The sequence below is a fragment of the Danio rerio genome, chromosome 16 (genome assembly GCF_052040795.2).
Source record: "Danio rerio strain M-AB ecotype USA chromosome 16, GRCz13ab, whole genome shotgun sequence".
In the NCBI taxonomy this organism is placed as follows: Eukaryota; Metazoa; Chordata; class Actinopteri; order Cypriniformes; family Danionidae; genus Danio; species Danio rerio.
The window spans coordinates 30307616-30331115 of record NC_141036.1 but is presented as its reverse complement, the minus strand read 5'-3'; the positions used below and the strand labels follow the sequence as shown (position 1 = coordinate 30331115).

General features: G+C 40.0%; 1 protein-coding gene across 1 annotated transcript; it reads left to right on the top strand.

Moving 5' to 3' along the window:
• Positions 1 to 20647: 20647 nt before the first annotated feature.
• On the top strand, positions 20648 to 23051 carry LOC100333286 (interferon-gamma-inducible GTPase 10). The gene is made up of 3 exons (XM_087288311.1): positions 20648 to 20698; positions 21152 to 21219; positions 21386 to 23051. Exons 2-3 carry the CDS (start codon positions 21158 to 21160, stop codon positions 22731 to 22733), a joined length of 1410 nt encoding a protein of 469 aa, XP_087144437.1. The 5' UTR covers positions 20648 to 20698; positions 21152 to 21157; the 3' UTR covers positions 22734 to 23051.
• The last annotated feature ends 449 nt before the right edge of the window (positions 23052 to 23500 follow it).

Below are 23500 nucleotides of genomic sequence, written 5' to 3'. Positions count from 1 at the left end.
GTATTTGTGAGATGTTTTGGGCAATTTTGTTTTACTGTAGAGTTATCTTCTGCCATTGAGATAATCGTTACCTGTAAAATGCACTCTTTTAGAGTATGTTGTCGATACCTGTTAATGTACCTGCTTTAACTTCACATTTTCAGTAGAAGAAATCACAGCAGCAATCTATTTTTTTTTCAGGTGGTCTCAGTTATGGCCTGCACACCTGCCACTTTCTATTGATGTTTGTGTTTCATTGGAGTGAGGCTGCAGTTAGAATTCAGACACCTTGGCCTGGAGTCTCCGTCCTTTGGTGTGTGCATGTGTTCACTCCTGCATATCAACCCATTATTATCCTTTATGCATTTGTGTTGCTTTAACATTTTTGTTTGTTAAAAATTTTTATATTTTGTTTAAATTTCTTACTTTTTTGTCACAGTCTATGAGACAAATGATATAACAAACAATACAGATTTTCAGGACTTGGACTTCAGCCTAATCTCACTGAAACACAAACCTCATCAAAAACAGGTATGCAGGCCATCACATCTTTCCTCCAGGTACTGACCAGGCTTAACCCTGCTTAACTTCTGTAGGCAGTCTTACTTTATAAAGTGGTACGACTTTGGCAAACTGCATCTGTACAGTAAACAACATGTACAAATATTCTAAATGCCTGAAAGATGTTTTCTATGGGTTATACAAAATATCCAGTGTAATTCCCCATTTGGAGTTTAGTATAATTTTGAAAACATTTGCGTATAGTTAGCACACATAAAGACAAGACACATGTAAGTAATGTTTCGCACTGGTTTATTGCCAGGAATGATGCAAGCATGCAGCAGACAAGTCTCTTGAGTAATCCAGTTTGAATAGTTGCAGCTAATAAAGATGAGGTAATATAGATAACAAGAAGGAGTCAGGTAAAATCACATAATAACCTTGAAACCAGGCACTGGTGTGAGGTGAGTGCTGTGCTTATGATGGAGTCCAGGTAAAAGTGATTAGGAATCAGGTGATGATGATGGGGTGATGTTTTCACTATTGCCATTTGGTTTTTTTTTAAACTATTTTAACCATTATGAGCTCCACAGTCCTATTCAGTAGGTGGTGGGAATGTACTATTCAAGGTCATAGCCAGCACCTGTACGAGAGCAAGCCAGACTTTTCACTTCAGAAGCCTTACGCGACTGGAAACTACTAGATCTGCTTAGCTAAATCCAGAGAGATCAAGCTTTATGTACCCTGTGTGGGTGACAACGCAGACAGCAACAATCAAGCTGAGTGATTCTCCCATCCTTGGCCATTTCACTGCGTACTTCTAAAAGAGCAGTCCAGTACAAAGAACAGATTTCTCTAAGAGAGCAACAAGGTCAGACAACATGTCTTTTTAAAGATGTTATTCCGATGGTGCTTTTCTGAATGTGGTGGTTCCTATCTCCGGATGACTGGCACGAGTACTGCATCACATGTCTGGGGGTCCAGCATGTCGATGCAGTGCTTGCAGACAGCTCATGCCTTCATTGTGAGGACATGTTGATTAGACAGCTGAGATCATGGATCACACTTGCAAAGGTGCGAGCCACCCCTATTGTTCCTGGTAAATTGGTGAGCATTGGGCAGGTCTGAGGTTCACAATGGGAACTTATCTGTTGCCTCCTGGCCCACAGACATCCCACAGTGTGCCCTATCCAAGCTTCAAGCGGGTGTGGTGGTTCATTCTGCGGGATGGTTGTGCTTCCGCACAATTACACTGGAGATCAGATGCCTGTAACAGCATTGAAGGGCAAGCTGTCATGTTCAGAGGACAGACCGGGCCAGCTACCACTGTCTGAGGTGCAAAGAGTTGTCATGAATCTGGAGTCAGTCATGATGGCTGTGCTTCCGCACAATTACACTGGATATCAGATGCCTGTAACAGCATCGAAGGGCAAGCTGTCATGTTCAGAGGACAGACCGGGCCAGCTACCACTGTCTGAGGTGCAAAGTGTTGTCATGAATCTGGAGTCAGTCATGATGGCTGTGCTTTTCTGGACTGCTTCAGCAGTTGGTTCGAAGGTGTTATCACCCTGTTCCAGCCGCTAAACCAACTAGTGGGGTGCAACAATGGGGCCGCATAAGAAGTAAATCCTCCCAGCTCTCCTTGGTCCCTTCTTCTTGGGGGTACACAGTGAGCTCACACTGGTATGGAGGGTGCTTTTCTCTTTCCGTTCTTTATGCGCTTCCGCCCTTACCTCCCTCGATGGCAGGGTGGCAAGCAGGTACAAAGCTATTCTCCAGATAGTAGGTGCCACCACCTATGGGCGTAAGCCGTGTCCCCCCTCCAAGGCGTATGGGTTATGTTATGCGTGATCCTGATTGGCTATCCCACATGCTTTATTGAGCCAAGGTACAGTTCCCCTTTTTCTCATACAGACCATAGTGTCTTCCCTACCCACTAACCAGCTTATCATATGTAGTGTTCCCCCTAGTGGTTAACCCATATGTTCATATTGTCACCAGGTCTCCCTAGTTGGGTAGCAGTTGGCTTCCGCAGTATCCTTCCTTTTCACGACTAGCACACTTTTCAACATACTGTCCTATTTCTGAATCCCTAGTCTGTATTTAGCTAGGTAAAAGACTCATATGACCCCCTATGAATTTTAATATAAAAATTCCATATTCTGTTAAGCAAGGGCCGGGGGCGTTGGAGGGTTGTGCTAAAGACGAAGCAAGGTCCAACTGCTGTAGCGCTTTCCATACACTTCCCAATAATGTCAAACAGACACAGCATTGGAGTTCCCGACCTGAAAGGAAAGTTCTGGTTACAGGTGTAACACTGGTTCCCCCAAAAAAGGGAAAGGAAATGCAGTGTCTTGAGGCTACAGCAGCTGGTCCTCCAGCTGTATGTTTGGTTTCTTTAACAATAAAACCCTGCCATGCTCTCCTACAGGTGTTGACTAAATACTCAAGTAATTGTGATCAGCAGTACCTGTGGAACCCATTTTCTAAAGCTGTGGTCACACTAGAGTTTGTGTGTGTTAAATTTTGCAGTACGGTGCTGTGGAAATGGGCGGGATTAAACAGGATGAATAGATATTAAAAAAGGTGAGCGATCGGTCCATATTTTACATTTCTGTCCAGGGAGGTCATGTTTTGATCCTCGATTCGTCTCACGCAGTCAAGTGATGCGATTTTGCAGGTCAGAGTTTACCATGCTTGAACTTTGCACCTCAGCAACCTGCAAAACTTGAAGCATGACCTTGCACTTCCGGTCTGGCACGTTCGCGTGCGTGTGAATGGAAGTCTATGGGGAGAAAATTCCAGTGTGACCGCAGGTTTACTCTTCAGAATTGTGCTCATAGTGATTCCCCAAAAGTGTCGTACCGACACAGCATTTTTGTTCCCTTTGGGGGAATGAGGGTTTCGTCTATAACCAGGATGTTCTTCTTTGGCATTACATTACAAGGCAAGACATAAAAAAAGCTAATTATAAAGCCAAAACCAAATAAGGCAAACTACCAACTACCAAATTCAAAATATTCAACATTGGTCAGATATATGAAACAGCGTTACTTCCCAGTTGTTGTTGTAACTTATAACTTATAATAATGTCTGAGGATACAATATGGTCAAGTTTGATTTTCAACTTTTTTAGTGATGTGGAGCTCATAATAACGAGGATTTCAGCTCCTCAGTCTGGACCAGTTCAAAGAAAATTATCCAGAGAAACCAATTTTAATCTCTTAAAGCTGTTGTAAACAAATGAGATCCATTTTTTAAGGAGATAAAGGGAACGGTCACCCAAAGATGAAAATTCTGTCATCATTTACTCTCCCTCCACTTTTAAAATAATTATACTCATAAAAGCAATATAAAGTATAATAGCACATACTCTATCAACATTTGCATCCAATTTTGTCTTGTAAGCAGGGAAACACCCAGGTGCTGTTTTTTGGGTCAGAGGACAAATCCAAGGACAGTGTGATTTTTTGTGTGAAAAGCACGCTCTCTATATTTCTGTTATCTTCATTCATAGTGGGTTATTTATTTTAGTAAAAGCTGCTCTGCAATGGAAGACAGGATTCAGTCAACTCTCTGCTTTTAATACTAGCAACTGAACCAAAAATTCAGTCCTCGCTGGTTTTGACTTGCTGTTCTTTAGTTTCCAGGGACAATCCTTCAGAATAGCATTTCTATTTTTATTTTGGCATTAGTTTTACTCTCTGATGAGACTCTCCTTAGACCTCAGGCAGCAGTTGACCTAAAATGTGGGTTAATCTGCACATTCTACTTTCTAAAAAGTACTTAGATTAGACTAATTTACAAAATAATAATAATAATACATAAGTAAAAATGATAAAAGCAAATGTTCTTCAGTCTGTATCTCTCAAACAATGTTTCAAATATGATTCTTATGATAAATCTAATTTTTTTTTACAGATTATTTTACAATTATTATGACTGCCAAAAACTCTGTGCTGGTATTTAATTACCCACCTCAAAGCAGGTTGTTAGCATGGAGCATGTTTTTACAACCTTTTATTTATAAATGCTTTTGATTTGCTGTATGATTTACTTTCCAGTAGAACATTTGTTTTGTGTCAAATACCAGTTATTTATAGATGTTTATTAGAGCACATATTTCCACAGCTGTTTTGGTCACGTAAAGGTAAAGTGCATGTAGTACAGTGTACATGCTGAAGATGTCAGGAAAGAAACATAAGACATTTTTAAGAAACGAAACCCTATAAAAATTGATACACTAGTGCATGTACAGTATGCATGCAACACAGTTGTCAAAGATAATGTATGAAGTTAATGAATTAACTTTACAATTCCCAGATTGCATGAATTTTGTTTAATTATATAATCCTTCATTCATTCATTCATTCATTCGCCACAGCGGGATGAACCGCCAACTTATCCAACTTATGTTTTAAATATGGAATGCCCTTCCAGCTGCAACCCATCACTGGGAAATTATATTACAGTTTTTCTCAGTCGCTTTGGTGCATTTCTCACTACACTATTTACATTTGCACAACAGTTAATGCATTTCTCAAAACAATTAGTCATTTGTGCACATCCTAGTAGCAGTTTCTCATTCTTTTCAACAAATTGTGAATGCTTTTGGACAAGCATCAATTGCTTTCATACAACTCTCTGCTATTTATAACATTATCATTTGCTTATGTCATGTCAGTCAAAATGAACTAAACTTGTAAATGCTGAATAGTCATTCTATATAAAACTAATAGTCCTCATTTCATTACTTGAGTCATTACATACAAAAATGGTGAACTAGTTGTCAGAATCTGTCAAACAAATTTTATAAAAGAAATTTTAATCTTTATTTTCCTGAAAATGTCTTTAAAATTCAACAATTTGATGAATGATTTACAGACCTGTGTATGTTGTAGGCTCAGTTCCAATATGTACTGCAATATTGTGTACAGTTGTGCACAGCTCTACCTAAAGGGAGTTTATGTTTGTTGTAAACAAGGGTGTATTTATTCTTTTGCACAATGCTGTGAGTAAATTAGAATTGCAAAGAGCAAATGCAGTAAAAATGTGAAACATACACTTTTAGTGTCTTGTACTCAGATAACTTACTCAATGCAGTGATGTCTCACTTGTAGTTTTCAAATGGCTGTGCAAGTAGTCTATAGTGCTGTCTTGAGCATTTTCAGGAAGGGTCACCAAAATCTGACTTTTTTGCATTGAAAAAATGTACAGAGTACACTGTCAAAATGAAAACATGACTAAGCCATTTGACTTTCTTGTTCATAAACAATGGTGTCAGGACTTTTCATTTTGACGATACTGACAGTTTGATTGACATGAATACTTGCTTTTGAGGAATGAACTATCCATTTTGAGCATGTGACGTGCTTTTGCAGGTTATCAGCTAGGTTTTGCAGTTTGCACTAATTGTTTTGAGAAGTGCATTAACTGTTGTGCAAATGTGAATAGTGTAGTGAGAAATGCACCAAAGCGACTGAGAAAAACTGTAATTAATTAATTTTCTTTTCGGCTTGATCCCTTTATTAATCTGGGGTCGCCACAGCGGAATGAACTGCAAATTTATCCAGCATATGTTTTACGCAGCGGATGCCCTTCTAGCAGCAAACTATCGCTGAGCAATTATAGAATCAAATGATTGTAAAAAATAAATTAATAAATCTAATAAAATCACAGTATAGTCATATAAAACTATAGTTAAAAGATAATAACTTGCAAAATTGTGAAATAGTTTCTCATTCATTCATTAGCAGAGATAATCACCTATGAATTGCTACAAATGTTTATTCAATTAAATTTATTCAAATACAAAGTACTGGTAAAAACATGTGCTGTGCAAAATTGGCTGTTCATTTATTTACCTTCAGGATATCCGATATTAAAGCTAATAATAATGTTTAATATTAAAGCTAATATGTAGTAAAAAATGTTCAGTTTCATGCACAGACTAAACAATTTACTTTCTATATGCAGTTAATTCCACATGTAGTATAAAGATATATGTTGTTGTTGTTTTGTTTGTATATTATGACTTCAAAGCAATGTTGATTTGCATTATGAATCACCATAGATCAGTTATAAATATTCTTTAACTTTCTTTCATGGCCTGAAGGTAGTAAAATAACTGCAGATATAATCCACATAATTAATCAGCTATAGATCACATTTGACTGCGGCCGGAAGTTAAGGAGAATTATTTGCATTATTTATTAAATTTCCCATTAATTGTATTTTATTAACATCTACCCCTACTGCAACCCTAAACCCAACAGTCACAGTAGTGTAAAACAGAACTGGATCTGGAGTCTTCTCCATTAGTATAGCTGATTAACCATGTGGATGGATGATAACAGGCTTCTGAGCCTACTAGTATCTGGCTCATATCAGCTGATAACCACTGATAATACACATTCAATTTAGTGATAAGATTCAAATTGGGTGCAGCGATCAAAGTTATTCTATTATTTGCAAATAAAATTAGATGATTAATGTAATGTAATTATATAGTATCTTAAATACAAAAAAGTCTCAAAGAGTCAAAAAGAATTTAAATACAAATAACAAGGAATTAATTACATATTTCAAATGCATTTCATTAAAAAAGATAAGATATAATATGGTTTTAGGCCAAAAATTTTCCCTTATGTCTGAGACTGGTCGGATCTGTAAAATAGATATACTTGTTACAAGGAAAAAACATACCATCTCTGTTGTCATTGACTAATTAAAGCCGACATTTCCTTTAGCATAACAGAATAAACTTTGGTGATACATACAGTACTGTATATTCATCGGTCAAGTCAAATATAGTCAAACGTTAGCTAAATTAAGAAATGTAAATTACTACACATTTTAGCTGTAGAACACTAATAAAAACTGTAATAACACAGTTACAAAAAAAGGCTTTGATTTGATTTTGATTTATTTATTTTTGAACAAAAATATCATACATTTACATTTATCATACAATACATTTTAACATTGTCAGAAATGGCGTGGAATGAAGCACAAGCTTTTGAATATAACTATTAGTATACTGTATTTACATTATTCATAAAATTGTTAAAACAATTTATGATTTTAGATATAATTTTAATAATTAGTTTTTTATGGCTTTAAACAGATGTAATGAAGACTAATTTCTAATTTCCTATGATGACTTAAGTTCATGTGTGTTTATTTGTAAATGTGTAAATGAGTGTTAGTTTCTCTCTGTGGTTGACAATGTTTTGGCATGTGACTATGTGAAAACAGTTATGTTTATAAAGGCCAAGCGTATAGAAAAAAACATAGTATGTGAGCCATTTCAGAGTTGAGATAAAAAGTGATTTTTAAGGCTGTATGCATTGCATGGTGATGTTTTTTGTTGTTGTTTGATAAGTTATCAAAAACAAAAATTTGAAAAGGATTTACAATTGCTCAGAATAGAATAAAATTATAGAAGTAAAATATAAAAAAAATAAAATAAAATAAAAAACCAACATGATAGACCCACCCATATTATAAACCACTGCTTACAGTTAAAGTCAGAATTATTAGCCCCCCTGAATTATTAGACTGCTTGTTTATTTTTTCCCCAATTTCTGTTTAACTGAGAGCGGATTTTTTCTACACATTTCTAAACATAATAGTTTTAATAACTCATCTCTAATAACTGATTTATTTTATGATTGCCATGATGACAGTAAATAATATTTTACTAGATATTTTTCAAAACACTTCTATACAGCTTAAAGTGACATTTAAATGCTTAATTAGGTTAATTAGGTTAACTAGGCAGGTTAGGGTAATAAGGCAAGTTGTTGTGTAATGATGGTTTGTTCTGTAGACAATAGAGAAAAAATATAACTTAAAGGGGATAATAATTTTGCCCAAAAATTGTGTTTTAAAAAATTTTAACTGCTTTTATTGTAGCCAAAATAAAACAAATTTTAACCTTTTCCAGAAGAAAAAATATTATCAGACATACTGTGAATTTTTTTTTTTTTTTGCTTTGTTAAACATTATTTCAGAAATATATAATACAGAAGAAAAAAAAACTCAAAGGGGGCTAATAATTCTGACTTCAACTGTACATGATATGGTAAATTAAACATACCCCTAAGATTTATGTATCCTCAGAAGATGTATCCTCAGCTGAACAATGCATGGTCACCCTTATATTCTGTAAACTAAAAAAAGAAAATTCTGTCATCATTAACTCATCCTTCATTTGTTTCAAACCTTTATGAGTCTCTTTCTTCTGTTTAACACAAAAGAAGATATCTTGAAGAGTGCTGAAAACCTGTTACTGATGACTTTCATATATTTGTTTTTCCTAATATGGAAGTTACAAGTTTTCAGCTTTTTTCAAAATATTTTCTTTTATGTTCAACAGAACAAAAAATTCCTAAAGGTTTGGAACCTCCTTAGGGTGAGTAAACAATGAGTACATTTTCTTTTTTTGGTAAAATATCCCTTCAAAACGTGAAAAGTGGAAAATTAAAGTTTGACAGATTTTTAGATATAATTTTTTTTAGGAGTGAAACTCTAAACTTTCACCCAAAACACTTCAGGGTGAAATTGTTTCAAACAAAACTATTACAACATCTAAAGAACCGTCTTTATAGAGTGAGAATGGAAAAGAAATAGAATATTTGTTGCCTCAATAATGCATGATTTTGCAGTCATTGTTTTGCAACTTTTAAAGGGATAGTTTACCCAAAATTTTAAATTCTGTCATCATTTACTCTACACTTGTTTCAAACCTGTCTGAGTTTCATTCTTATGTTTAACATAAAAGGATATATACTGGAGAATGCTGAAGAAAAACAACAGCCATTGGCTTGTGGCTGACATTTACATTGGCTGCTTCTTTTGTGTGTGCTTTTAAAACAACAAAACAAAAGACAATTTTATTTCAGGAAATAAAGAAATGAACAGTGCTTATTTTTTAATTGCAAACAATTGAATTTTTTTGACAAGTGATGTTTCTTAGCAATCTTTACTCTTTTTTTTTTTTGTCTGATTGGTTATTTGAGGGTTCCTTTTGTATCATTTCTGTAGTCCAGGTTCAGGGTAGTATTTCATCATATAGGACAGACTAGGATATCCTCCAGCAAGTAAATTGTGTACAGTAATGATTGAAGTGCACAAATACAGTAAAAAAAAGTATTAAAATAACTATAATTATTTTAACACTTAGATGACCAGGGAACTGTACAAAAGTATGTAAAACTCTATACACTGATGCCATTCCCCACATGCCCTGCCCTCTATCTCAAGCACAGGCCCACAGTTTGTGACAAGAAGTTTTAAAAGGTTTGTTAGATAAATGAATCATTGTTTTGAAATCTGATAACTCTCCTTCAAATAATAATTTGGATATAATCTGTACTTCCATGTCCATCATCAAAATAGCATGTAATAATGCTAAGTAACCTCTTTGAAAAGGACTAACTCTGAAGCATAACATGCTCTGATGCAGGTTTTCTTCAGAGAGAAAGTTACTTACATATACCAAAAGTTACCTCTGTTTTTGGAACCAAAAGATGAGGTTATCCACTTGCTTACTCTTAAAGTTATCTGGGCATGCTGTGTCAGATAACCAACTATCTGGAATACCCCCCAGAAACAAGAAAATGCTTGTCCTGCAGCTGTCAGTGTGATCACTGTCCGGTTGGGTAAACTGTCTCAGAAGTGTAGATGCAAATCATTATGGTCAGTGTAGTCCAGGTGAGTGGCAGAGGTGATGTGTGTAGCTGTGGGCACTCCAGCTGACAATTATGCCAGTATCTCTCTAGATAAGATGTGATATGACCAAAAGATTCGAATGTGTCTTATTGCCTTCCAAAAATATATATTTGTGGAAGAAGCAGTTTTCAACATCTTTTTTTCTGTTGATGAGACAAAAATATATATTAAAAAAAAAAAAAAAAAAAATGTATGATCTTAACAAGTGAAGTGAAGTATGATTTAACAATAGGCTTATATGAACTAAGGACTTGGTATTTGGCTGCAAAAATAGCTACAAGAAAAACCTGAACAGAAACATGCTGTGAGAATTTCCCGAAGCAGTGACATTTTACCATACTCCAAATTGCCGCCAGGTTTTAACGCGGTTTGTGAAACTGCTTTAACAACTGTCAGTCTGTATGACATGCTTATGTATGTGATGTACTTCATAATGAAGCCAACTCAACAGTTAATCATTATGAAATGTAAGCTATTTGTTGGCCATTTCTGCAATCAGTGGAAGTTTTGTTTTGTTGTTGTTTTTCATTGAAACTTTTTCATTTTGGTGAGTGAAATGGCTCTGTCACTGAGAGCAACTTGAAAAAAAACTCAATATTATAAAGTATTTGTACTTTTGGAGATTAAAAGTCGCCGTTTAGATTGAAGTAAGAAAACACATAAGAATATGTCATGGCAGTGATTAATGCAATTCTGAATTGCCAACAATCCCTAACTTAAACAAACATGTTAGAAGACAAATCGCATTGTCATATTGCAGAAATACAATGAAACATGTCAATTCTTTAACTGCATAATTCATGTGTGAAAATGAAGCTTTCTTTTACAGTTAAAACTTGATGGCCATAACCGACAAGGCTGTTACTGTAAGAAATAAAAAGTCCCACACTACATCAGTTAGAATCAAAATAATACATGGAAAACATATAATTCTGCAGAAACAAATTAATGACTGCAATAAGGGCTCTTTATGCATTCCTTTATTTTAATTCATTCATTCATTCATTTTCTTGTCAGCTTAGTCCCTTTATTAATCTGGGGTCACCACAGCGGAATGAACCACCAACTTATCCAGCAAGTTTTTACGCAGTGGATGCCCTTCCAGCTGCAACCCATCTCACATCTCACAAACATCCACACACATTCGCACACACACACTCATACACTACGGACAATTTAGTTCACCCAATTCACCTGTACCACATGTCTTTGGACTGTGGGGGAAACCGGAGCACCCGGAGGAAACCCACGCGAAGGCAGGGAGAACATGCAAACTCCACACAGAAACGCCAACTGAGCCAGCGAAGCCAAACTGAGCCAGCGAACCAGCGACCTTCTTGCTGTGAGGCGACTGCACTACCTACTGCGCCACTGCCTCGCCCTTACTTAAATTCAAACACAGATTTTTTTTGTGATGTTTTTACAAAGGTTTTACATATTGACAACATTGTCAAAATGATAAATCCTTTTCCCATGGATTTGTGAAAAGAACTAAAATGCTGTAATGGCTGTTGGCAATGTCTCTTCATAAAACACAGAATATCACATACATACAAACAAATCTTTCACAAATCCTCTTTTTTTGTGCTTTACAAATTAACGTTATACAAAAGACCGAAGATTCACATCTGAAATGACACTTCTTTTTTTGCAATTGTGACCCCACATACAAGCTATACATTGGATAAAAGGGTTTGTTTTCCCTGGGAGTTAAATACCTTTGTGTTGCTAGCATACCTGAACAATTTAAAAAGAAGCTTGATGATTGTGTTTTGTACTGTTTTGACACTGATTTATTTCTCCTGTCAGTTGATTGTATGCTAATGCATCATTGGAATATTTTCAGGATGCACGTTAACCGTAAGTGATCCAAATGTCATTCAACTTTCTGTCATTCAAGGGGCTGGATTTAGTATGCATTGTTGGAATACTGCGTAACCTTTTCTGTGAAGTCAACCTCTGACAAAGAGGTATTGTTTAAAGTATTCCGTTTATTCTGTGACTGAATATTTTGTCGAACCATTTCCTGCTTCTAGGTTTTATTTGTTTTCATTTTTAGGAAAATGAGCATGTAACCCCTCTTGAACTAGCACTGTGTTGACAGTAAAAAACACCTCAAATACTTGGCTGCTTTTAGAAAAACATGATACAATCATAACAGCCAAACACATAACTTTTACGCCAACCTGATTTCACCAAGTAGGACATGTTCCTGGATTAACATCTATATGTTGATCTTAACATTCTAATTAGCCAATCATTCTAAACATTCTAATTAGCCAAATAAGGGATACATTTACAGTGTATGTTAAGTTTAGGATTACAGTTAGGTTAATGCACTTCCACATGATTGGTATCCAACTATTATTCCCTTCTGATTTTGGGAATAATCTACTGTAGGGTTGGGTTTGGGGTAGAGAATAGGTATGGATTACGTTTTTGAACAAAAATGATGCTTCAGGATCAACATAGATATTAATCCAGGATCACATTGTCGTTGGCAAAATCATGACGTGCTAACTTTTACATTTATTCAGTCACAGTTCAAGTTCATCCAAAGAGTGTTTCATTTTATGTATGTGTACTTAACAAGTACTTGGTTTTATAAGATAACATGGGTTAAGATTGGGTTTGGTGATAATACCAAGTTATTAACCCATTTATGCAGTTATTATAAGTATAGGGAGACCAGGAATATTGTAACCAGGAACTATTTAAAAATCTGAGAGCAAATTTATTGCTACACTCCCAGGTCAGTTGTAACAACAAAACTTTTGGTCAGTAACATCAGTGAAATGCTACCACCAACCCCTAGCAAATTTAAAACTGTATTTCAAGAGTTCACACTTAGATATTGCTTGACAACTGTTAGCAGGTTTGGCATGCTGTCCCGGGAGAGAATGCTGTCTCCTTTTTTGCAAAGGAGAAAAGGAGGAGAATAGGGGGTGGATGGTGGCTTTCTTCGGAAAACGAAGATAAGGCAGTAATATCTAGCTAAGCTACTTATAGTGAGTTAGAATAGATCTGATTGGCTAACTAATGAGTGTAGATAGGTGGCCAGCAGCAGTCAATTATATCATGTGCTCCTCTCGAAAATAGTTTAAAAACTTAATTTCAAGAGTTCACACTTAGATATTGCTTGACAATTGTTAGCAGGTTTGGCATGCTGTCCCGGGAGAGAACCCTGAGCTCGGAGATAGTTGAGCCCAGGGCTTCTGCCAGGTCCATAAGGCATGTGAGGGGAGTACGAGATCAAGTGGTTCTTGAGAGCTCCCCAAATGCATGAAGCTCTGGACAACAGCCTTGTATTCGAAGAAACTCCCCAAAAGGCTTGAAATGCTATATCCGGCTGCTGGATATAGTTATTTGAAAAAGAAAAGGTAAAGGGGCTCCTTTGGAGCAAAGAATGAAACAGGTTCCTGCGGGAACCCGAGCAGAGTTGGCGTGGGCTGTGAATACACCTGAGGGAGTAGAGACTCGGGGAGACCCCTGCGGGGGTCAGAGCCATGGGGTGGGCGGGAATCCTGCTAGAGCTATTATAAGGGAAGGGGAAGGAAGGAGTCCAGCTGGAGAGGGGGGTGAAGGGGGGCAGGGGGGGCAGGGACTCCGAAGGAGTAATTTGCTCAAGGAACACTCCTTGCGGAGATAGAGCTGGGAGGTAGAGATCTGCGCGGGACTAAATTTTGAATCCCGCTCCCGCCCGCACCCGCCAGGTTTTACCCGAACCCGACCGCTCCCGCTTATATTAAGAATTTATTGTCCCGCTGCCCGACCCGCCCCATTTTCTGGCCGCCATGCCCGATCCCACTAAAGAGCGGGGGAGAACAAAACCGAAAATCCCCCAGCTATACAGTCCAGACAGCCAAGCTGTCTGTATAAACACACACACACACACACACACACACAGCACCAAGCACACACACACAGACAAATCTCTCTCTCTCATACGCGCGCGCACTAACACACACACAAGCATCAAGCAGACACACAGGCGTTTGCTGTTATATCAACTCAAAGGCTTGTAATACCATGTATCAAGTACCAATGTAATACCAAAAGGTTTTATATAAAGGTATATAAATACTGAGTCGCGCCAGCTCCGGGCCGAAGCGCACATTACTCTCGGGCTGATTCCGGCGCGGATGCGGCAGCGTCGGCTCGCTTACGGCCGCCGCGTCTGGCCTGATTGATTCGGTCCGGAATCGGGCAGTGAGTCCACAAGCATCCGGAGTCCGGCAGCCGGAGCCGGGCTGAGTGGTAAGTCTCCGGCAGGCGAGAATCTAGCCGGAACTGGCCCGAGTGCATTTTGCTATCTGGGAAAGCTCTCTCTCATTCGCGCGCGTGCGCACTAACATACACACACACAAGCACCAAGCACACACACAGGCAAAGCTCGCTCTCCCTCTCTCTCTCTCTCTCTCTCTCTCTCTCTCATTAGCATAGCAGTATCCACGATATTGCTAGACAGCCCGCTCCCGTCCCAAATTAAGCCCGTTACCGACCGCTACCGCGATTTATTCGGAAATTTATTAATGCAGACCTCTACTGGGAGGTGTCAGCACAATATATAATTATATATTTATATGAAACATATAGATATATAAATATACAATGGGTTAATCTAGGGCCTTGGAAGGGAATTTTTTACTGACTCTTGCGAGAGTCGAAGCTCTTGTCACTCCTGCGGGAGAGAGAGCTGTATGTGGCGTCTCCAGCTGGAGTCGGAAAAAGGAAGGGTCGGTGAAGCCCCAGCTGGAGGGTGAATGGCAGTTGGGCAGTCCGGTGCTCGGGATCAACTCCGCGGGAGTTGGAGCTTGAGGGTGACAGCACTATATATTGTAGCGAGTCTGCTGATACCACGTCGCCCTGGTCACAAATCCACCCCAGCTGGAACACTCATCAACACCGGATCTCTCACAGCTGGACCTCATCAGCCAGGGAAAGATATAAGCCAGCCCCACACAGGAGGAAACTGAGCTTCATTTCCACATGACTCCCTGCGCTAACGCTTGTCTCTCTCTGTCTCTCCCACAGCCGAATCCAGCTCGTGACCGATCCAACACCAGAACTCTCACCAGTCTTCACCATCTCCCCGGAGCACTTGAGCACGCACCCTTAAGAAGAGCACTCATTCACCCCTTTTACACTTGTAAATAAAGCACCCTCCGGGGCATTGTTTGTAACACCATCTAACTGCGTTTGTGTTTTCCCTCTGCCTCGCTACAACTGTTGGAGAATGCGGGCATTGCAGAGGGAAAAATTCAGAAGAAACACTTACCAGTAAGAAGAAATAACCGCTGAATTTTTCTTTGTGTTTGTTACAGACAGGCATCCGCTCTCTCTCTCTCCCACACTTCCTCTTACTCGGCTGTCAACATCTGGTCGCCATGTCTCTGGAAGAGGTACTGCTCCACCTAGCGGAGATCTCCAGTAAACAGAATTCCATCTCTGAGCAACTTACAGCCAGACAGGATCGACTGGAACAACAGCTCCGCCAGGCGGCCAGACACCATCCGACTCCCGAAGTGAGTGGGCATCATCATCTCACTAAACTCAGCGACCTGGATGATATTGACGCTTACTTACATACTTTTGAAGTTATTGCCGAGAGAGAAGGCTGGCCGAAGGAAAACTGGGCGAGAATGTTGGCTCCGTTTCTCACAGGAGAAGCACAACGAGCATATTTTTCACTAGAGACACCTAAAAATGAAGATTACAAAGCGTTAAAAAAGGAGATATTAGCCAGAATGGGGCTCTCCACAATCAGCGCAGCACAACAGTTTTCCCAGTGGGCTTATGATGAGAAACAGCCAGTGCGGACTCAAGCAGCTCAACTTTCTCGCCTAGGAAGACTATGGTTATTAGGAGGAGATCCTTCGGCAGTCCAGGTCGCTGAGAAGGTGATTATCGAGAAGATGATGCGAGCGTTACCCCGACATTTGCGAACACTCACCAGCATGCGAAATCCTGAGTCACTGGCCACCCAGGTGGAGGCGATCGAGCTGGCTGAAGCTCACATCACCAGAGACAATGGGGAGAGAGCGGCTCTGCCACCCCGGAGGGTAAGTGCACCATGGCGACCGGTGGAGGGTACAGCACGACCAGGCGGCAGACCAGCGGTCCCCAGCCCGATGGACGAGCCGATGCCCACCGAGCCGACGACGCACTCGACCCCGGCCTGGAAAGCAGGGTGCGCGGTACACCGCAACATCCCTCCCTAAGCTCCCACCCATAAAATCCTGTTAGAGGGAAAAACACAAACGGCCACGTTAGACACAGGAAGCGCCATAACTCTGGTTCACCCGAAGACTATGAAATACCACCATGAAAGCAAAGGGCGAATTCCGATCACGTGTGTGCACGGTGATACCCGCCACGTACCCGCCCGAAGAGTGACCATCGCGGCGAAACCAGGCAGCTGGCGCATCGATGTCGGGGTTGTTCCGGATCTTCCTGTGCCCCTCATACTGGGCAGAGACTGGCCGGGGTTCGACGAACTCCTGACTCACCACCACGCCTCATCGGCTCGTTCAAAGAAGAAGAACAAGTCACGGGCTCATCAGGACCGCAAACCAGCGCTGATGACCACGGAGAGCGACAGAGGGGGTGAGTCATCCATATCCGCTAATTTAAACTTTGATCTGTTTCAACAGATAACCGCAGGAGGCGATTTTGGCAGAGCACAAAGGGAAGATGAGACGCTCAAACACTGCTGGCCGCAAGTAAGGATCATTGACGGTAATGAGCGACTTCCCAGCCCTCACCCCCTCCCACACTTTATTGTGGAAAATGGTCTGCTGTACTGTGTCGCAGAGAGGCGGGGGGAAAAGAAGACACTACTGGTCGTTCCGAGGACCAAGAGGGAGACGGTCTTAGAATTGGCACATACCCACCCGATGGCTGGACATCTGGGAGCGGCCAACACGGTAAAAAGGATCCGCGACCGTTTCCATTGGCCGGGGCTAGACGGGGAAGTAAAGAGGTATTGCCAGGCATGTGACATCTGCCAGAGAACGTCTCCCCAACGACCACCCCCCAGCCCTCTAATACCACTACCCATCATTGATGTGCCCTTCACCCGCATTGGTATGGACTTGGTAGGGCCTTTGCCGAAGTCGGCCCGGGGACATGAACACATCCTTGTTATCCTCGATTATGCCACCAGATACCCTGAAGCGATTCCCCTGAGAAAAGCCACGTCATCGGCCATCGCGAAGGAGCTGTTTCTGCTATGCAGTCGAGTGGGAATTCCAGCAGAGATACTGACCGACCAGGGCACCCCCTTCATGTCCCGGTTGATGGCAGACCTCTGTCACCTCCTCAAGGTAAAACAAATAAAAAACCTCAGTATACCATCCACAGACTGACAGCCTTGTTGAGAGGTTTAACAAGACTCTGAAACAGATGCTCCAACGGGTGGTGGCAGAGGACGGGCGCGACTGGGACCTCATGATCCCGTACGTGTTGTTTGGAATCAGGGAAGTTCCTCAGGCCTCCACAGGTTTTACCCCCTTCGAACTGCTGTTTGGCCGCCAACCCCGAGGGCTATTGGATGTGGCTTGTCAAGCCTGGGAACAGGAGCCAGCCCCCCAGCGGTCGGTGATTGAACACGTACGGGACATGAGAGAACGCATTGAGAAAGTCATGCCCATCGTCAAACAACACCTGACCGAAGACGGGAAGAACAGCAATACCACATAAATCTCATGAAGAAGTGGGTTGCAGCTCCAGGTCATCTCGTTGCCTTCACTGAAGAAACTCTTCCCGTTGTCCACATAGGTGAGCAACTCTCACCAAACCAGAAGGCGGAGCTGCAAGCCTTGGTTGGTCAGTTCAAGGATGTGTTCTCGGAGAAACCGGGCCGAACCACCATCATCCAGCACAACATCATCACTCCACCTGGCACCATCATCCGGCAAAGGCCTTATCGAGTTCCAGAGGCTCGCCGGCTGGCTATCGACGAGGAGATCCAGAAGATGAGGAGGTTAGGTATCATCGAACCATCCCGTAGCCCGTGGTCCAGCCCAATAGTGATGGTCCCCAAACCCGATGGCACCCTCCGTTTCTGCAACGACTTCAGGAAACTCAACGAGATCTCCAAGTTCGACGGATACCCCATGCCTCGGGTGGACGAGCTGCTGGATAGGCTGGGTGGAGCCCGATTTATCTCCACCATCGACCTCACCAAAGGCTACTGGCAGTTACCACTAAGTGAAGACGCCAAGGAGAAAACCGCTTTCTCCACACCCGGTGGGCACTGGCAATACCGGGTTCTTCCCTTCGGGCTCCACGGGGCCCCAGCCACATTCCAAAGAATGATGGACATCCTGCTGAGGCCCCACCAGCCATATGCAGCAGCATACCTGGACGACCTCATCGTCCACTCAGAGTCATGGGAGGAACACCTATCCCGGTTACGGAGGGTGCTCTTAGATCTTCGACGGGCTGGGCTCACAGCTAATCCCAAGAAATGCCACCTGGGGCTAGCCGAAGCCAGATACCTCGGGTTCCACATTGGAAGAGGTCTCATACAGCCACAACAAAACAAGGTCAAAGCACTACAAGAAACTCCACAACCCACCACAAAGACCCAGGTACGTGCATTTCTGGGGTTAGCGGCCTACTATAGATGCTTCATACCTAACTTCTCATCCATAGCCAGCCCTCTGACAGACCTGACCAGAAAGGGGCAGCCGGAGAGGATAAGATGGACCAAGGAAGCAGACGACGCGTTCCGAGCCCTGAAGACGGCCCTCACATCCTCACCGGTACTGGCTCCGGTAGGAGTCGGGAGAGATGAGGGGGAAATGAAGACTCCTACTGGAGGGTGACGGACGACATAAGTGCTCTGGGTGTGTTCCTGCGGGAACAGAGCGTGAGGGTGGCAGCACTATATATAAATGACAGGTAATGACAGGGCAGGGAAAGAACTCCTGCTGGAGTTAGGTGAGTGAAAAGGGGGAGAAGGTTGAGTGCAAATCAGCTGGAAGGAAAAAAGGAAGTTAGATGGCTGGGTCGTGCCCGCGCCCTTGGGAGACTGGGTAGTTCCTCTGCCCTCGGGAAGCTGGTATGGTTGGGTCGTATTCTCTCCCTGGACTAGGCCCATGCCCTTGGCCACTGGGATTACTGTGTCTGCTGGTGAGGGTCCTCTGAGCTTCCCTGAGATGGCTGTGGCTGAGTCAGATATAAGATTTGAAGGCGTCGGGAGACCACCTTCCTAGTGTTTGTATGTGTTGTTGCGATAGCCCTTTGTGTGCTGCTGTGGTGGCGGTACCAATTCTGAATGAGTGACTGGATTATGAATCTGATGGAAAGCCTGAATAGTCTTATGACTTTAAGGTGTTTTTGGAACCAAAACATGTTATTGGGTGGTGTGTGTCGTCTATGAAAAGGGGGCTAAGGGACTTGCGCTTAGTGTTTTCCTACTGTAAAATTACATTGTTTTGTTCTTGGTTGTGCTTGTGTGTAAAAGAAGTTAAAGCATTTTAAATTTGTGTTAACTGGATGCATTTTCTGTCAAAACAACAAGAAATGTGTTAATTGTATAGCCATGCACGAAGACGGATGTTGTGCTAACTGCGTTAAGAGTTTAGGAAACTTGTTAAATGTATTGATAAAAATGTCATAGCAATTGTAAAAAACTGTAAATGTACATTATGATGAAAATCTGTATGTTCATAGCTGATTAATAAGAGTTCAGTACAAGAAAAAGGCATACCATTATCCCCGAACGCAATTGTTTCCCTGTTCTAATGTAAATCCTGTAAAATCCCAGTTAAAAATAGGCCAATTAGAACATAACAAAGACTGTTTCATTGCACATGGGCTTATGCATTTGATTGGTCACAACATTTACAAGTGAGATTACAACAATGATAGTTTTTCCCTTATTTTTAAGTTTATCCAAGTTGGTGAAATTTGCAGCTTAATGAGGCAACATTTTTCACTGCTGAGTATGTGTTTAATGCACATTTACCTTTTGTCAAGTATATTTTTGATTAGTTCATCCACATACAACTGCAACAAAGGTTACTCTGGTGGCTTAAAGATAGCTAGTTCTAGATAAAATAAACACTTCATTTGAAAAGATTTAACAAGGAGTCTACTAAATATGTTACATTTTTTTGATAAAGTATGATTGTTTTGCATGCATTTATTTTAGAGTACAACACACTGTGTGTGTGTGTGTGTGTGTGTGTGTGTGTGTGTGTGTGTGTGTGTGTGTGTGTGTGTGTGTGAGAAAGAGAGAGAGATGTGATGTTAATGTAAAATACAGAGGAGAGTTCTTTTTGTTGTTTTCGTTCTTGTTCTTAAAAAAAAGTTCTTAAAAGTTTTTGTCTTCAAGCACTTTCTGTCAAGAGAAAGTGTTTGATTAAAGGCACGCCCTGAAGTCTTTGAAACTCATGTATTACAATCAAAGCAGCTCATACTGCAGATTTGCTCATGCAATGATACTGTTTACTCCACTCTTGCACTTACTAAGGTAAGACTGGATTGTGTTGCATGATATATTATTAATTTTACGTTCACATAAAGATGATTATGACTGTTTTATTTTTTTTAAAATACGTTTTCAAAAATATGGGCTGTATTACCAGATGTTGTAAAACCCGTGCTGTATGTTTTGCAAATAAACATAAAGATCCACAGTATTAATAAATTCTGTATAAGTGTTGTTCATACGTCATGCTAATAAATATATTAACTACCATGAACTAATAAAAACTCATTGTAAAGTGTGACCAAAAAAATCATAATAGCAAAAAAATCTATTAATGGTATATTTTTGGTATTTATCTATTCAAAAATAATAATGTCTTAAAACAAAATCTTTTTTTTTTGTTTTATGGAGAAAAAAAATAAATAAAACATGTTGTGTTATGCTATTCATATTACTTTCGAAGTGATCATATGTGTCACATGTTTGTGTTTTTAGTCTCATATGTTGCAGTGGACTATTTTGAAGCTTCCTGAAGCTGAAGAAAAAATTCTGGATTTAAAGCGGTTGGCTAAACCTTTTTTTTTTTTTTTTTTTTTAATTTTACACATGCTTATTATTATTATTATTATTATTATTATTATTATTATTATCGTTATTATATTTTCTGCAATCTACAGATTAAATTGTATAACATGCATCATTCAAATTCATAAAAATTCTTCATTACAGAACCGCCATGTCAGAGTTGGTAAACACCTCTAATGATGACGATGGCTCCAGCCAATCTTCTGGGTCATCAAACACATCACAGACATTCAGCAACAAAAACAGTAAAGAAACTACACTTCCAAAATCCTCACAAACATCTACTCAAAAAGAGACTGAAGACAAAAGTGATCCTTCATCATTTACCAAACGTTCAGCAATCAGTCCAAGAAAGTTGCTGTTAAAACTGCAATTAGCTGATAAATATGCACAAACTGACCATAATGAGAAGCTCAGTGAAAATGACCTTAAAGACAAAAAGCCTGAAGAAGAGGAGAAGGAGGAGGAGGATGAAAATGAAAATCTTTATATAGTTTCTAGTGAATTCATAAACATAATGTCGAATGCCACAGATGATCCAGACTCAATCAGTGTAGATATGAAGGAAGTAATTGACGCTAAGCCTAATGAAAAAACAACAAAACTAAAAGATAAACTGACAGAGTTGGAGAATGTTACTCTTAACATGGCTATAACTGGCATGACAGGAGTAGGAAAGTCTTCATTTGTCAATGCCCTGCGAGGCCTTCGTGATGATGATAAAGATGCAGCTTTCACAGGAACAACTGAGACCACCATGAAGCCAAACATGTATGAGCATCCCTTTATGCCCAACGTGAAGATCTGGGACCTGCCTGGAATCGGAAGTCCAAAATTCAGAGCAAAGAAATACCTAAAAGATGTCAATTTCCACATGTATGACTTTTTTTTCATAGTGACCTCAGAAAGGTTTAGAGAGAACGACATTGAGTTGGCCAAAGCCATCAAGAAGAGCAACAAGCTGTTTTATTTCATATGCACTAAAATTGACAATGACGTTCGTGCTGAGTCCTACAAAAGAAACTTCGATGAGCCTATGCTGCTTGATAAAATCCGAGAAGACTGTAAGGTGAACCTACTGAAAGTGCGTATTTCCAAAATATTCCTAATATCTTCATTTCATTTGGAGAGATATGACTTTCAGAAGCTGGTCAACACCCTTGAGGAGGAACTTCCCAAAAACAAGAGATTTGCTCTCATACAGTCTTTGCCTGTTTATTCCCTCGAGGCCCTCACAAAGAAGATAACCTACTTCAAGAAACTCATTTGGCTGAATGCTGTTGGGGCCGGAGTAGGTGCAATTGCTCCAATCCCAGGAGTGTCACTGGCCGTTGAGTATGTCATCATGAAGAAGTTCTTGAAGCAAGTCTTCATGGCATTTGGACTATCAAATCAGGCACTGGAGGTACTCTCAGGACGAGTGAACAAACCTGTGAAGGTTCTGAAAGCCGCCAAGACATCACGCAACACTGACCCTATAAACACCCTCTGACTCAGCCTACTAAATTTCCAAACTGGAAAGCGATTAACAGATTTGTGTGGTTTTGATTTTGTCAGTCATGAAAATATGTTTTTTTTTTTTAAATAAATTTAGAAAAATCTAATTATCAATGTCTTTTTAGTTTTGTTTTAATATAAATCATTTGAACACAAAATACTGTGTTTGTTTTCCCAGTGTAAACATCAGTTTCAGACTACATTCTCTAGGATTTTGTCAGTTTATTTCATTTCTGTTTACATTAAACCATATGGACTGTATGCTGAATATGCTGGATTTTTAATAATTTGAAATAAACTTCTAGTTGTTTAACCTCTTAAGGCCATTTTTTATTTATCTTTGCTTATTGGTTATTGGTTATTGCTTATTTGGGCTTATTGGAACCTAATTAGAATAAAAACCTAAGTATCATCTTTTGATAAGATGTACTTTTAGAGAAACATTATGTCCATATATGTGGACTCAGGGTCCGAATTTACATAAAACACGTTTGACTGTTTTTAATGCATTAATAACACATACATATTTTTTATTCAGAGAGTGAAAACATTTTTTTTTTGCCCATTTTGGACAGTTAAAAATAGTGTTTGGAACATTTCAAATGCTGCAAAACAGTTGCAGGATGACACTGTATGTCTGTATCAAAATATAAAACATTCAAAGTATTTTAAATAACAACTAAAATATGCTGTGCACGTATGTGGCCACTAAGCCCTAGGAGGTTAAAGTACTGAATTTCTTTCCCTGTGATTCGGCTAATT

Coding starts and splice junctions, on each gene's coding strand:
- LOC100333286 (XM_087288311.1), top strand. CDS start 21,158: ATGTTGCAGTGGACTATTTTGAAGCTTCCTGAAGCTGAAGAAAAAATT. Junction 21,220..21,385: donor AAAATTCTGGATTTAAAGCG/GTTGGCTAAACC, acceptor TCTTCATTACAG/AACCGCCATGTCAGAGTTGG.